This window comes from Balaenoptera physalus, assembly GCF_965194825.1.
Source record: "Balaenoptera physalus genome assembly, chromosome: 18".
Lineage (NCBI taxonomy): Eukaryota > Metazoa > Chordata > Mammalia > Artiodactyla > Balaenopteridae > Balaenoptera > Balaenoptera physalus.
Window position 1 is genome coordinate 9,581,482 of NC_138899.1, and position 17,971 is coordinate 9,599,452.

The 17,971-nt window shown below is 37.3% G+C and overlaps 1 protein-coding gene across 1 annotated transcript in view; it reads right to left on the reverse strand.

The window, feature by feature from the left end:
* Nucleotides 1-17,971, reverse strand: part of ITGBL1 (integrin subunit beta like 1) — a 206,003-nt gene that overhangs the window by 73,373 nt on the left and 114,659 nt on the right. The window contains exon 7 of the mRNA XM_082434660.1: nucleotides 16,884-17,030. Coding sequence (XP_082290786.1) covers nucleotides 16,884-17,030 — 147 coding nt within the window. The remainder of the gene's footprint in view (nucleotides 1-16,883; nucleotides 17,031-17,971) is intronic.

A 17,971-nucleotide genomic window follows, 5' to 3' on the forward strand; every position in this document is an offset into this window, starting at 1 on the left:
ATTACAATATAGAAATAGGAAAAAAATTCAGACCATAATATTAAAATCGTATAATTGTGGTTCATGGGCCATTTAAGTAGAATAATGGATTAAATGATGAAATAAAGATGAATATTATGCTTGGCCAAAAGATCTTACTTAATACAGTATATAGCCATTAAAAACAATATATCCAGACTATATTACAACATGGAATAAACTGTAAAATCTCATATAATTACAAAAAGAAGGATATAAAGTTGTGTTTAAAAACTAGCTTCCATTATTTTAAAATGATGCAAGAGGAAAGTCAATGAGGAAATTATACTTTAACTAAGCTTTTTATGTTTATGCTGGTAGATGAAATACTAGCAGTAAAAGAAATACTTTTTTAACATTAGTTTTTTTCAGATTGTCTGTAAGAAGTCTAAAAAATTCACAGGAATACATAATTCACTCAGAAAAAAATTCTGATTTATATTCTAGTACCTAGGCCAAAGAATATTTCCATAGATCACTTTACTATCTAGATCACTAGTGATCCACAGATCACTGTTTTCTATCACTGTTATAACAAAATACCACAAACTCTGTGGCTAATAGCAACACAAAATGTATAACCTTATAGTTCTGGAGACCAGAAGTCTAAATGGATTTCACTAGGCTAAAATAAAGGCGTCAACAGAATTGTGTCCTTCTGGCTCTAAAGGCAAATATTTCCTTGTATTTGCAAATTTCTGGAGGCCAACCACATTCCTTGGCTCTTGGTCCCATCCCTCCATCTTCAAAGTCAGCAACAGAAGGTTAAGTTCCCATGTCACATCCCTCTGATTATGACTCCTCTTCTGTCTCCTCTTCCCCTTGTAAGAATCCTTGTGATTACACTGGACCAACGCAGAAAATCCACTATAATCTCCTGATTAGCAATCTTAATTCCATGTGCAACTTTTTCCCCTTTCCCACATAATCTAACATAATCACAGGTTCTAGGGATCAGGACATGAATGTCTCTGGGGGAGCATTACTCTGCCTACCACAATCATTAATGAATTGCCTAATCATGGCGTGCTGTCCTTAGGTTATGAATCTGAAAAATATGCTATATATCATCCTTGCTACACCAAGAAGGCTCTACATGTAATCAAAGATTCTCAAGACCAATACCAACCTGAAATGCAGTTGTAGCCAGTAAACATTGTTTTCTTGGCTCAGAAGGGCTCTTTGAAGTCTTAAAATCTTACATCTCACCACCCCAGCACTGCCCCCAAGTTGAACCAAGTTTAATACTCCATCAACCCCTTCTTTGGAAATATGAACTGGCTCAAAATTGATCATGGTTCCAAGCTAAGGTAATCCGCCAGTTATTTTTGTTTCTCCCTTGAACTGACAAGGCAAAGTCTCTTATTTTCCTCGGTCAGGGCACAGTAAAAATACAATCCTAGGTGATGCTAAAACCCATGACCCTCCTGCACGGAGAAAAATTCATCTGCAGTAGGCAAGATTAAGACCAAAATTCTGACAGAAGCAGAAATGTGTGTGCTGGGGGCAGTTGAGTGTGGACATGTGCCTACACACACACACACGTGTGTGTGTGTGTGAGGGAGAGAGAAAAGAGAGAAGGAGAGGGAAATCCCTTTTCCACTCCTCCTAAAGGTCATCTTTACCCCTGTCTTTCTCGGTTAGGTAAGCACATAACTCATTTGTTTGTTTCTGGTTGAACTGGGATTCTGCCATTTGCATCCAAATGACTCAATTAAAATAGATGTTGTATAATATTGTTATATCCTCAGCACTGTAATTAATGACAAGGGAATTAAAAACATAATCAAGAAAGCTAGACTTCTTTCAGGACATAAAAACCAAACAACTCTTAATATGTCCACAACTGGGGATCTCTCTTAAATGTGATCTGGCAGCGGTAATGCTCCACCTTTTTGTTACTGAGAGTCTCTGATCTACAGTAAGCATCAACCATGGTCTCGTGAACGCTTTCCAATGTATTGCCTACATTGAACAGATAATAGTCAATATTCTCATTATGCATCATTTCTCTCAGTGAAGCCAGTTTATACATAGAAATAAAGCCCTTGGACTCAACCAGAATCTAGAAGCAACATCAAAGTTAAAATAACAGCTACCCAAATTATTCCATTAAAGTAAATATTAGGGAGATCCTCCTTGTCATTTTATATTGTCAATGTAATTAATTGCATCGAATAAAGAAATGAATACATGAATGGAGATATGATGATGAGCAAACAGTTACAAGCCCAGGAGGTAGCGCCTGGATCATTCAAGATTAATAATCACAGAAGTTACTGCTGCTCCAAGACCTGGTTTTCTACCTACTCTACTGTTTCCTCAGGTTGCGTGCTCTGTCACACTGCTTGAAATTTTCTTTGATAATTTATCCCTGTCCCTCATATTTCTAAGACTCATACGGATATTAACTAGCCAAAGTTAAAACAGTAATAATATGACTGAATGTTGATTAGAAAGAAGTTTATAGACTGGCTAAATCTTAGTTTGGAGCCATGGAGGTATTGCAAAACACCAATTGTATTTCTGTATTATATTTTTATATATGGTAATAAAATTCCGAATAGAACTTGATTAGCATACAAATTAAATTTCCTTCTGTTCTTGTTCCTATACTCCTGTTATTTCTAGAATGGCAGGTTATACTCTTAGAGCATTCCGGACAGCAACATTTATTAATCAGAATGGACACCTGTCATGAGTAGAGACTAAAACCCAGAGCATTATAGAAGAAATGTCATTCTGTTCTGAGGGAAAAACAGGAACTTAATTTTTATTCTCTGCTTGAAATTTCATCTGTGTTTCCAATTATCCTAATAAGAAACTTCAGTGACAAATTCTCATGACTTAGAATAAAATGGTTTTGGGTTTGGTCCATCTTTTCGTTCCAAACTTGAATCTTGTGAACACATTTTTTCTTAAAAAGCCAAGACAACCTACTGAATGGGAGAAAATATCAATATTTGCAAATGATATGACCGATAAGGGGTTAATACCCCACATATATAAACAGCTCATACAACTCAACATCAAAAAACAAACAAACCAATTAAAAAATGGACAGAAAACCTGAGTAGACATTTTTCCAAAGAGGAAATGCAGATGGCCAACAGGCAGAGGAAAAGATGCACCACATCATTAATCATCAGAGAAATACAAATTAAAACCACAATGAGATATCACCTCACACCTGGTAGAATGGCTATCATCAAAAAGACCACAAATAACAAATGTTAGCAAAGATGCTAAGAAAAGGGAACCCTCATACACTTTTGGTGGGAATGTCAATTTGTACAGCCACTATGGAAAACAGTATGGAGGTTTCTCAAAAAATTAAAAACAGAGCTACCATATGATCCAGCAATTCCACTCCTGGGTATTTATCCCCCCAAAAAAACCTAAAACACTAATTCAAAAAGATACATGCACCCCAATGTTCATAGCAGCATTATTTACAATTGCCAAAATATGGAAGCAACCTAAGAGTCCATCAACAGATGAGTGGATAAAGAAGATGTGGGGGGTGTATGTGTATATATACACACACACACCCATATATATGCACACACACACACCCATATGTATACACACCCCCCCATATGTATACACACACACACCCAAATATATGCACACACACCCATATATATACACACACACACCCATATGTATGCACACACACCCATATATATATACACACATACACCCATATGTATACACACACACCCATATATATATACACACATACACCCATATGTATACACACACACCCATATATATATACACACATACACCCATATATTTGCACACACACACATATATATACACATACATACAACAGAATACTATTTAGCCGTAAAATAAGAAGTGAAATTTTGCCATTTGCAACAACAGGGATGGACTTGGAGAGTACTATGCTAAGTGAAACACGTTAGACAGAGAAAGACAAATACTGTATGTTGTTTATATGTGGAATCTAAAAAATAAAACTAACTTGTGAATATAACAAAAAAGAAACAGACTCACAGATATAGAGAACAAACTAGTGGTTACCAGTGGGGAGAGGGAAGGGAGGAGGGGCAAGACAGGAGTGGGGGATTAAGAGGTACAAACTACTATCTATAAAATAAATAAGCTACAAGGATATATGGTACAACATAGGGAATATAGCCAGTATTTTATAATAACTATAAATGGAATATAACCTTTAAAATTGTAAATCACTGTTGTACCCCCAAAACTTACATAATATTGTACATTGACTATACCTCAATAAAGAAGAAAAGAAGCCACATCATAAGTTGCAAATACAACTAGATATCACAAAGTATTTCTATATTTGATTACTATTTGGATAATTTACTAATTTAACTATTAAACTATACAATGTCTAGTTAAGGCACATCTACCTCAAAATACGTTCCTTAATAATCTACTGTAACATCTCTTTAAAAGTGTTTTGGTTTTATGCAATGGTTTCTAAATCACTTCCACCTTTTGTTGATATCATGCAGCCCTTTTATCAACAGAATCTGGTAAAAGAAGCCACAGACCCTCTCTTTATAAAAATATAAAAGGTATGTATAATATATTTGTGCTATTCTAAGAGGTGCTTATTGCCCTGGCACCCAACCATAAACCTCCGGAGTTGTGTGAATTTCAGGTTAAGAATCCTTGGGTATAGAATTCCAAGAATCCCTCATTACAATATAAATATTCTGGCTGAAAAAACACATCACACATTAGTTCTCAGAAAACAATCGGTGAAGCTTGAAAGCAGGTCTAGGCCTCTGGACAATTGAGGACCATGGAAGGATATTTTTGTGAAATGAGGTTTACCCCCCGCATTCATACCCAAATGCTTCGTAATTTCACTGGATCTATTTAAAAATACAGATTCTCACTCCCACCTCAGATATACAAAAACTGGGATGGAGCAATTCCCTGAACAAATATACCATCTTCTTTCATATTTCTGTGCCTCCTGATGGGACTTTCTGTTTTGAAAATTCTTTATCCCTTTCTCCAAGAGCATACCTTCCCCGTGCCCACCCACTGCCTCATTGCTTTCCCATCTATTCAATGGAAGCATCAGGCAAAGACACCACAGGACAGTAATTTTTCTACAACTCTTAAGCACTCCCTGAAGCCCTGTTTGCTCTGCGGGAAGTAGGGCAAAAGCAAAAGTGTCCGTCCTTCTGCTGCAGGGCGATGCCCATTACACAACTCTGCAGAGCAGGGATTCTACATGTGTCTGCATAGCAGAATCACCAGCGAGCTTTTAAAATCCCTGACGCCCAGGCCATCTCACAGACAAATTAAATCAGGTAGGAGCTCACATTGGTCCTTTAAAAATACTTCTTCAACAAATTCTAAGTCTCCTCTCTGGATTCTTTTTTTTTTTATTTAATTTTATGGCCACACCCCAAGGCATGTGGGATCTCATTTCCCAGACCAGGGATCGAACCTTCGCCCCCTGCATTGGAAGCGTGGAGCCTTAACCACTGGACCACCAGGGAAGTCCCTCCTCTCTGGATTCTTAAAGAACAAAGCCCACCCAACTTTGATCTCTTCCAGAAAATCTTCATTACTTGAGTCTGAAATTTGGTATAAACCTTTTTTTTTTTTTTCTGTTTTCCGGCCATCTTCCCTCAGTTCACATTTGACCCCTTTTCAGTACTCAGATCTGGCCAAGCAGGACTCCTCAGAGAGGGTTGCTGACCACCTTATCTGGAGCCGGTCCCACACCACGCCTTGGCCAAATTATCTTGATTTCCTTCTCCTAGCACTATCCAAAATTATGTTTTCTTGTTTAACTTCTCTGACCAAACTTACCACAAGCTCTCTGAGAGCCCTGACTTTGGCTGCCTTATTTATTATTCTATCCTAAGCTCCTAGACTGGTTCTAGGCACATAGTAGGATCCCAATAAATATATGTTGACTGTATGAATGAATTAACGAATGAATGAGTGAAGGAATATTGATCTTGTTTTCTCTCTTAAATTCTATGGCCTTGAGTTCAGCTGCTATGTCATCTGCTTAAACCCTTGCAATCCCTCACAACTGCATGTTGGTTTTAAAGTTAACAAAGCAATTTCCTATGTGCCATCTTAATCGCCCCTCACAACATTTTAGAGGGAACAGCCGTTATAATAATACTGTTTTTAGAGATAACAACTGAGGGTCCATAAAGCTAAAATACAACTTCCCAGGGCCACACAAACAATAAATGGGGTGAGCACATCTGCCCCGAGAGGCTTTCATAGGCCACATGGTCATCTCTTGAATTCCTGCCCCCACGGAGGCACACGCCCTGGGGATTGGAAAGTGACTGACTGGATGAGGCTATAGATGCTCAAAGGAAGCACAAGGATGGCAGCATCGTGTGCACCTCTCGACCCAAACAGGAAGCAGATGCCTGTCGAGAGTTTTCCCAGGGACCACACAAGTGAAGGATGGGAGTGACATTTGGGAACAGGGTTGAACAATGTCAGCATGTTCCAGCCCTGTCACACCTCCGTGCAGCCCCAAGACTTCAGGCCCCATACCCCATCCAGGATCTCATCTACTAATAATCCTTCCGGGCTTCTCTCTTTATGTCGCAGAATCATCCAGAATAGTGCCTTTAGAGTCAAGCATGAATTATACCTCTTGGGTTTTGCTACTGTCTCTTTATAATTACAGTAAACTACACTCAAGCGTATAAGTTCTGAGATCGTCTCACTGTTGTGACTATAATTTAATAGTAACATTAATGATACGCACTCTTCCAGCAAGTTAATCAAGTGAAACTGTGTGAGACACCTTTCTAGTCACCGTATACTCTATATCTGCTGGAGATCTTTTTTTTACATTTCTTTTAAGCTCCTTCAGTTAACTATTGTGCAACACAGGGCCTTAGGAAAAAATCCAGAGAAAGAAATCCTGGCAAATGATTTAATGTCCTTATAAAGAACTTTACATATGACCTCAAATATTTTCTGTTTCATCCTTGGGACCATTCAAACCTTAAACGGCTCATGACCGTACTATGCCAGACCATTTGGTAGTATTTACAAGCATCCACATGGCATGGATATTTTGAGCAGCAGAGAGGCCAAAATTATTTAGAAACTTAAATAAGAAGCCAAAGAATCTTGTCTTTCCTCCTTTATCCAAATGAAAGGCATCACATGAGAAATAAATATTTATGAAGAACCAAAATTTCATCCATCTTAACTGTTACACTGCAAATGAAAGGATTCCATAACTGAAGAATATATTAGTTTGTACCCAAAACAGTCACTTGGTAGAAAGCAGACTCTAGAAAACAGCTTGGCTAGTCACCTGATTCTCCTGAAGAGTAGTCAGCTAGCTAGTTAGCTATGCAAAACCAGAGACAAAGTCTGTCAAGAAGGTGAGTCATAAATGAAACACATGGGGCCCGTGAGAGCATACAGAATCTACGGATCCAAGTGAGTCAGAACACAGAGTCAAGTTCACTTGCTGCAGAGAGAAGTGAAGGAGAGGAAAAGTAGCCTGAAGAAGCTAAGTTCAAAGTCACCATTAAGGTAGCCTGTGACTTGCTGGATCATACACCTGGTTAGTGGCAGAGCCCAGACTCAGTCTAGGGTTTCTTAGCCCAAACCAATAACCCACTATCTTGCCTCACTACGACACAATGTCCTTTTGCCATTTAAAACATGCAGGTATGTGTACACATACCCGTTACAGATAATGTGACCCTCAAACTACCAATCCAACTGCTAAACTGCTGTCATTTTACTTTGCTAATATGAATGACTCAATAAAACAGCCACTTTAGTATTGTGTTTGTCTTCTCCTATTCCCTCAGTAGGTAAGCAAACATGATTGGAGGCATAGGAAAGAGGAAGAAAAGCACAGGAGAGGATGTTAGTGTACTTGCCTTGTGTATGGGAAGGTTGGATCTTGGTCACTTTAGTTACGTTAAACTTGGTATTTTAGCGATGACGCACTGGAACAGGCACTAAGCAAGGTTAATCTGGCATGTCTATGACATCATTGCAGTGTATTTAAAGTCTGTACTTACAATGTATGTCCTTCTTACTAACATCAACCTCCTATGACAATTATGAGAACAAGAGGTCTGCAAAGAAGTTGTTTTTTTCTGTCTCAAACCCATCAAAACATGGAGAGAGGGTAATGGGGGATGGGAGAAATGGCATTTGCCCCCAGGCTGCTTCCCACCACTGTCTGATTCTTCATATATCATCAAAAGTGAGTTTGTCTCCTGTCCCCTGAAAAAGTTATTCCCTTGTTAACTCAGTGTTTCTCTCCATGGTGTTCCCTCTAGCGGGAATGTTCTTTTTTCTAAACCAGTATCTGTCTAATGCTGCTTATAGGCAAACTCAGTTTTAGCTTCACTCACTTCATGAAGCCCTATATGCCCCCAAATTTATTTAGAAAATAATATCTTCTTCCCCTGACCCTCAAGACACTCAACCTGTTCTTTGCCACTTTTATCACAAATGCTTAGCATGGGAACCAGCAAACTCCTTCTGTAAAGGGCCAGATAGTAAACATTTTAGGCCCTGTGTACCATATACCTCTGTGGCAACTCTGCCATGATAGCAAAAAAGCAGCCATATGTAAACAAATGAGCATAGCTGTGTTCCAATAAAATTTTATTTACAAAAATAAAATGTGGGCCTCCTGGTCCTAGTTTCCTGATCCCCAGCTTAGCATAGAGATACTTGGTAGGGTGAGCAATAAATATTAGATTTATTAAATTCGATGAGCAACATCACTAATGAAAATACGATGCATAAGATGTCAGTGTGCTCTAGGGTGATTATACATTGAACATACTAATTTTTATTGAATATAATATTTGCATATATATTCATCATGCAAATATAACACAATGGCCAGCCTTATAAATTTTTAATGGCATCTTATGTATCCAAGAAAGGAATCATAGAGTTCTGATCATCTACATGACCCTAAAGCCTAGACAAAATAATGACCTTCTGCCTCATTGATTTTCTACTAAAAAGAAAGTCCGTAGAATGTGCAGTTCTGCGAAGATTATGGCTGATAGCAGAAGAGATTGTTTTTCTCCCACTAAAAATATCTGGTTTGCTTATTTATATTGAATAAAATCAATTAAATAACCACTAGAGCCCAACATTACATCCTTCACTGTGTGCTTAATGTTTTAATAGAAATAAATATATAATTAAAGTAACAAAATTGTCATAGTTGTCACACGTTTCATTTTAAGGTCCCTTAAAGAAATCGGGGTTGAATTCATGTCCAATATTCTATTTTCATTTCAAATAGATTTTGACAATATTCACTGCAGCCTTTCCTAGGAAGTTTTCTTAGCCAAAAAATTTCACCAGTTTTCAATTTACCACATAAAAATTATGCAAAATGTAATAAAAATTGTCCTTTTATTTGGATCGATTCCTATCTTTGACACAAAGTGTTCTGTTGCCATAGATAAAGCATTTAGGCAAGATCGCTGACTGGAACATGAAAAAAAATATTCACTCTGTCTTGGGAGTGATACAGTTTTCTGGACTATGGATTAGAAAATACTCAGGTTAAAAAAAAAAAGAAAAGAAAATACTCAGGTTATCGAAGAAAACACTATGTTTATTATTTTCCATTGAATTATTTTCCACCGTCTTTTTAAAAGATAGACAAAATTATTAAATTCAGCTTCTGAATTTCCTTTGTGCTCTGTTGAATATAAAAATAGCAAGAAGAAAGGCAAGATGAAATAAAGAAGGGAAAATAAGGAACAGAGATAATTATTTACCCACTGGAAAGGGGGAGTGCCTACATAACCGTCTTGCATGAGATCTTTTCTTGGCTTGTTTCCATTATTTTTAGCAGTTTCCTTCAATGTACACAAATTATGCCTTTAGTAAATGCTGCTTCTTCATATGACTGAGAGGTTAAATACTGGATTGAATCAGGACCGTCCAGACAAACACCAGTTCTGGGCACCTGCACCTTTGGCTTCCTCATGAAGGTAGAAAATGCCCCACCAACACAAAGAAGTCCCAACACATCATGAGGACATAAAGGATGCTAGAGGCCCCATATTTAGTTCTCCCACTTGATCCCAATCTTTTTGTCTCTGTACTATCTTCAATAAAGTCATAAGAAAGAGTATTTACATTCCTGAGGTTTTGTGAAGTGTGGATTGCATATACAGTTTAAAGACATTCTAATAAGTATTTTCTGAGTGCAAAGGAAGCAAATAACAAACAGGCTTTTCTCTTCCTAGATACCATCTTTCTATTGTGGGTTATTCCACGATAATAGAGCACATAAAAGCCATAACAGAGAGCACGGTAAGTTTAAGATGTGCTCAGAGATCCATAGAAGACTCCCTGGGATCCACAGGCTGATTTCTCATCATTTAATGTCTATACAAAATATGGACTTTTGCTTCTGACATGATTTCCCAATTCACTGATATTATCCCCATTCTGTGCATCACTGAGAGCAGGATGATTCTTTCTGGATAAGGAAGAGTAAAGAAGTTAATTTTACAGGGTCATTTCTTCATCTTCTTTGGATGTGATCCTTAACAACTACGTTTGAAAGGTCATAATTCAGTGTATCACTATTCCAGGGTTCTCAAGCACTGACAGATGGGGTGGATCAATCAATCTGAACGCCTAGAAGAGAGGAAATCTGAATCCCACTCTCCTTCTCGAAGGACTACTGGAAGAACACAGCGGGTTCCCTTGCCTCTTGAAAACTCTACACATTTCCCACTTCAGTTAACTTACAACAAGATATCTAATTAGGCCACTGAGGATTTTAAAAATATAATCAAAATCACGCTAGGTGGTGTTGTACTTAATCTAAAATGTTTGGAGGTCTATCCTCTTAAATTTTTCAGGGGACTTCCCTGGTGGCACAGTGGTTAAGAATCCGCCTGCCAATGCAGGGGACACGGGTTTGAGCCCTGGTCCAGGAAGATCCCACATGCCGCGGAGCAACTAAACCCCGTGAGCCACAACTACTGAGCCTGTGCTCTAGAGTCCGCGAGCCACAACTACTGAGCCTGTGAGCCACAACTACTGAAGCCCGCGCACCTAGAGCCTGTGCTCCGCAACAAGAGAAGCCACTGCAATGAGAAGCCCGCGCACCACAACGAAGAGTAGCTCCCACTCGCCGCAACTAGAGAAAGCCCACACGCAGCAACAAAGACTCAACACAGCCAACAATTTTTTAAATTAATTTAAAAAATGTTTTTCAGTCCACAAAACCACACAAAGTTAAAATTGTTTAACTATAGGCACTCTGTAGTATAGCAGATCTCTAGACCTTATTCATCATGTATAATTGACACTTATACCCATTGAATAACAACTTCCCCATTTCCTCCTTTCCCCATCCCTGGCCACCACCATTCTATTTTCTGTTTCTATAGGTGTGACTATTTTATATCTCTCTTGTGTTAAGCATGCTTACACACATGCACATACATACACACAAAAGCAAAGGGATACAAGGACATTTTTGGAGGTAATGGATATGCTTATCACCCTAATTGTGGTGATGGCATCACAGGTGTATACACATGTCCAAATTCATCAGATTGTATACATTAAATATATGCAGTTTTTGTATATCAATTATAATTTTGTATATCAATAAAGCTGATAAAAATTGAAAAAAACTTAAAAGACTCTCCTCCCAAAAAAGTTTTTAAAAAATTTTAGAGGACTTCCAATTAAAAAAAAAAATTATGTTCCAAATAATAATTATATCTCTGTATACATGAATAAGAAAAATGATTTAGTTGCCCAAAAAATCACATTGAGTAAAAAACACGTAGGTTAAAAAAATACATGCATCATAGAAAACTTCTCTGATTAATAAAAGCAAAAGAATTTAAAGGTGTGCTTTGCCACTAAAAAGGAGAGATAAATTACGGCTTAAATGAAAAATCTCCAGATGGTGAGAATTTGGCATGCTATCATTCTTTGAAAGTACGTTCCTAGGTGAGGAATTGAACCAACTTGCTTAATTAATTAATTAAAGCATACTAATTGATAAAAATGAGGACATGGTTCCTATTTTCTGGAAGCTACAATATTAAATAATTAGCTTCAATTTGTCATTCTTCTTCTCCACATCTCCCCTTGTGGAGGTGTATGGGTATGTTTGTTGAAGGACCAAATCATATGGAATACCTCTTAGAACAAGTCTGATGAAAGAAAACCAAAGGGCACAGAGGACAGACAACAAAAACACACGGGAGTGCAACACCAAACAAAAAGATGACTTAGACATAAGGACAAATGATGATCAAAGAAGGCAAATACTGCACACACAAGCTTCTGAATATTAATGCCTGCAGATAAATCATTTGTTTTGATGATTACAGAAGTCAATGAAAGGAGTTTGATAAAGTAAAAATTTACAACACGAAGAGCAAAATACACCAAGAAAAGCGAACTATTTATTTAAAATTGTCACTATTGGTGGGCAAAGGGAACCAACCCCTCTTCCACTCCTGGTAGGAGGGTATACTGGAACAATTTTTCTAGAGACTATAAATTGTTTGGGCAATTTTTTTATTAAAAAGTTTTAATATATTTTTATTCATTTAGATCTATACAATCTATATCTAAGAATTAATACTTAGGATTTATGCAAATATTACACTTCAAGAATGTAAATTATAACATTTATAACTTGAATAAAATAAGAGACAATTTAGATGTCTAATAAAAGAGGGTTGATTAAATTCTTTTGCTATAACCATATTATGGAATACTATGCAGCCATATCAATAATTTTGCAGAAGAATATTTAAAACAAGAAAATATATTCATGACAAGTTGTTCAGAAAATTGACATGTTAAAAGAACACGTTAACAAATTGTGGCATGTTAGTAAATTACCTAAGATAACAGCTCTGGCATCAGAGGGCCTGTATTAAAAGTTTCTATTAAAAGTTGTACCTCTGGCACCTACTATGTAAGATAGCAAACTGCTCAAATTTCCAATTTCTTCTTTTGTAAAAAAGAAGAATTATATTTCTTCCTATCTCATTGTGTTTGGGGAATATTAAAAAAGATAATGCATTCAGTGCTCTTAGCATTTAACTTGTCGAATAAGTGCACATAAATGTCGATGGAATTGTATAAAAACATCATTTATAAAATATATAGATATTTATGTTGATTTAGAGATTGATACTGATGCGATATACATATATAGTTATAAGCCTCAACTTTTTTATGCCTATCTCTTTGGATTGAGTGTGATTTTTGTTGCGTTTGCTTGTTTGTTTGCTTTGCTTTAGCTGTGTTCCCTTATTTTGTATGCAGAAGAGAGTATGAGTCAAGAGTTCTGCAGCCATAACAAACAACCCCAATACCTCAGCTGCTTAAAACAACAAAGGTTTATTTCTCACTCGTGTGACAGAACCTCGGTGGGTCAGCAGAGGTTTCTGCTGACCATCCTCATTCAGAGACCCAGGCTAATGGATCTGCCACCATCTCAAACTTCAGATCCCCTTGCCAGGGAAAAAGAGAGAATGGCAAATCTCTCATTGCCTCAACGTCTGCTCCGAAGTGACACATTTTGCTCACGTTTTCTGGCCAAAGCTAGACACATACTGAGGAGAACCTCAATAATAATAAAAATGCATTTTGAATCAAGAAGAGTGTAAAACTAATGTGTAGACTATCATAAGCCATTTAAAATTTTTGAGCAGAACATTGATAGGAGCATTGAGAAAGCTGTGCCCCACCTTCCAACCCCAGGAGCAGGATGAATCACTGTACATCGATATTGTCTTTATGAGAGCCATCTAACTAAATGAAGGGACAGAAATCAAGGAATCACAGGAATTAACAGAGAATTTAAAAGATCCTCTAAATGATTCCCCTACCTTTAAGACGTAATGATCACACTTAGTCATCAGCAGCACAAGGAAGTAATCTGATTTAATGCCACCAGGAGAACTGTTTTTTTTCCTTGGCCCCAGCTAGCGAGCTGCTGAGGCTCTCCGGCTGGAGAACCGATGAGCCTTGTAATTGCTTTCCTCACTCATGTAACCACAGCTGCAGTCGTCCTTCATAAATCGCAAAACTAATCCTTTGGAAGTTTTCATATTGGCCGTTTGCTTTAAGACCTCCAGTGCCCAGGAGTTTGCAGATGTAGCCCTATGAAAAAGGAAGTCTCTGACCACTGGTCCGAGCACTGGACTGCCTGTCATAAATCCTTGGTCTTCATTCTCAAAGTTCTTATATTTTGTTACAGTTCCTTGGAAAATCACTTCACTCATCAATACTTCCGTTTCCCTGTGAGGAAACTAGAGAAGCTTATATTTATCTGGAAAGTGCTTCAAAAGGCTTGAATGAATTACAAAAAAATAAAAAATACAATTCTATACATATCAACACCTTTTTAATAAAATAAACTTTAAATATAAGCTATTGCTTAAAAATGGTAGCTAAGTAACTTAATAAATCTCTAGAAAGGTAGGAGACAAATATGTGTCTGTCAGAGTTTATTAAACATTGATATATAAAGTCCACAAATAATTCTCTTGCACTAGCATCATATAAAAAAATTTCAAGACAAATGAGAAACCACTGGCAAATATATATATACACATATATGTGTGTGTATATATATATCTACTTAAAGTCATTTTCTATGTTTGAGATATATTTTATATGCTTTTAAAATTTTTCCATCGTATAATTTATTTTTATTTATTTTTTTAAATAAATGTATTTATTTATTTATTTTTGGCTGCGTTGGGTGTTCATTGCTGCGCGCAGGCTTTCTCTAGTTGCAGCGAGCAGGGGCTACTATTTGTTGCGGTGCGTGGACTTCTCATTGCAGTGGCTTCTCTTGTTGCGGAACACAGGTTCTAGGCACGTGGGCTTCAGTAGTTGCAGCATGTGGGCTCTGTAGTTGTGGCTCGTGGGCTCTAGAGTGCAGGCTCAGTAGTTGTGGCGCAGGGGCTTAGTTGCTCCGCAGCATGTGGGATCTTCCTGGACCAGGGCTTGAACCCGTGTCCCCTGCATTGGCAGGTGGATTCTTAACCACTGTGCCACCAGGGAAGTCCTATAATTTGTTATTTTTAGCAGTAAATAATACCAGTAGTCCAAGGAATACTGATTTTTAGTCTTTGTTATTTTAAGAGCATAATAGGCTTACTCAAGCACTATAATCACAATATTTTACTAACACTGGTAGAACATTGCTTCCAGCCTGGGAGTATTAATGAAAGATGGGGCAATTCAGAAATGCTTCTGAAATTAAAAATTCCTTCTACCCATATCTTACCCTCCTCCTTATAATCATGAAGGATGAATATCAGAGTATGAGAGAATACTATGTTACAAATAATCTTGGAGACTTTGGGAGTTTTCTGTCCCCCCCCCCAAAAAAAAGTATAAGTAATGAAAAAGACATATGATAACAAATAATGGTGAGGATGTGGAGAAATTGGAACCTTCATACACTTCTGGAGGGAATGTAAAATGGTGTAGTCACTTTAAAGATAGTTTTGTGGTACCTCAAAAAGTTAAACATAGAGTTACCATATGACCCAGCAATTCCCCTCACGGGTAGATAACCAAGAGAAATCAAAAGCACATGTCCACACAAAAACTTGTACATAAATATGCACAGAACATTATTTACGATGGCCAAAAAGTAGAAACAACCCAAACGTTCATTAACAGATGAGTGGATGAACAAATGTGGTATATCCATACAAACGAATATTACTCAGCCATAAAATGAATGAAGTACTGACACATGTTACAACATTGAAAACATTAAGCTAAGTGAAAAAAAAACAGGAGCAAAAAGAACACATATTTCATATTTATATGTGAAATATCCAGATTAGGCAAATCCACAGAGACAGGAAGTAGATGAATGGTTTCTAGGGGCTGAGCGGAGAGGATAATGGGGAGTGCCCAGGAAGGGTACAGAGTTTCTTTCTGTGATGACAAAAACGTTTAGGAATGAGGCAGTGGTGATGGTTGGGTAATTCTGTGAATATACTAAAAAAAAACCCACTAAGTTGTATACTTTAAAAGAGTGAATTTTATGACATTTGAATTATATCTCAATTAAAAAATTCATTTTTCAAAAAAAAATTACCCTGCAACATAAAATTAAATTTCTGATCTAACATTCAGATTAAAGGAAATCTTTCTCCTTTTCCTCTTTCATGAATGAAATTTGTAATAACTTCAATTACCAGTTCCTCTGAAAGCAAATTTCACATTAACTTTGCCATTTTCATGTGAGAGTAGAAATTGTATTTCTTATTTTGATAAATCAAAAAGAATGAAACCAGCTTTCCCCTAGATGAATTCTTCCTTCTCCTCCAATTTGTACTGATCTGATACCCAGAGCACACCTGAGGCTACACGCCGTCTAAGACAAGAAAAGCTTATTCCAAGCTATCTGTCTACACAATACTTTTTCAAAAGCCAACACGTACAAATCAATAGGATGTTATTAAGTTTCAGAAATGTCAGTGGACAATTAGGTGATCTTATTGAGAAAGCTCTGAGCAAATACCCAAACTGTTCTTTTCTTTTTTAATGTAGCATTGAACTGAATAGAAACTGAACAGACCTCAGAGCTAAAGTAGACTGATGGGGGTGTGTGTGTGTGTGTGTGTGTGTGTGTGAGACAGAGAGGGAGAAAGAATGAGATTATATTTCTCCACGTACTTTCACTCGTGGGTATTGGAGTCATTATTAGTTCTGAAAAGACTAACCTTTCCTCATTCAGGAATCTCAGCTACCTTTTAAATGAGATACATGCGAACTGAATTCATCTGACTCACACGAGGCGATGGGTCGCAAGGCCTGAGACCCTCACTTACCCCTTCCAGAGCAAGGCAGAGCAGAGCTTCCCTGGCATTTCTTGATGCTCTCCTCAGCTGACAGCGGGCAGGAAAGTGGGTGCTCGCACTCTTTCCCATACCAGCCTACTTTGCAGTCACATCTTCCACAGTTACACTGCCCGTGACCTTCACAATGGGAGTGATAATATATATATGTTATTGTATTTATGAGCCATATATATATATATATATATGCACATGTATATGAGAAAAATATACCAAAGTCAGAATTAACTTTCATTTCAACAGTGAATGTCACAAATGAGTCACGATCTCAATTAAGCACAATATAAAACATTAAGGCAAAAGCCCATTTTTCTCAATGTTCTTAAATACCTGATCTAGGTATATTGATTGATTACGGGGAAAGAAAAGCAACAACTCCGGATCAGATAAACCGGTTCATAGGGCTATCAGCTTGAATCGTTCAAAAAATCTAAGGGCATGAGACTGAATTAGTCTGCTGGGGCCTAAAAGGAGGATTTGATGGATTGGGCAATTAATTCACGTGGAGGAGAGCCATAGGAAATGGAAAACAATTTGTTTTTGAAACAGGGTCTTAGTTTCTGGAGTCCCTCACACTTTATTTTCATTATCTTTTTACTACACACTACATGCTTAGCCTATAGACCCTTAGCTTGAAACCAGTAACCTGTGTGGAGTTTGCAACCCTTGAAGACTAATTTCCTATACACAAAAGAGGTCAGGAAAGATATTAAATTTACATGGGCACAGAGCCTGTAAAGAACTGTGATAAGTACTGATATGGTATAGCATAAAATAGACCAGGTTATCAATCAAATAAGTAGGTTCAGATCCTGACCTTGCTCCCTACAGAGTAGGGCTGCTCAAATGACAACCTCGTTGAGGTTTAGTTCTTCATTTTAAATCGGATTATCTATCCACATTTATCAGGAAGTACATAATATATCTTAAAATGCTACATAAAAGTGAGTAATTTTTATTTTTATTCACTTGAGCCCACATATACAACCAAGTAGGGATAGAAAGGAAAGGAAAGCACGATAATTTAGCTGAGCTTTTCCTAACTCCTAATAACCATTCAG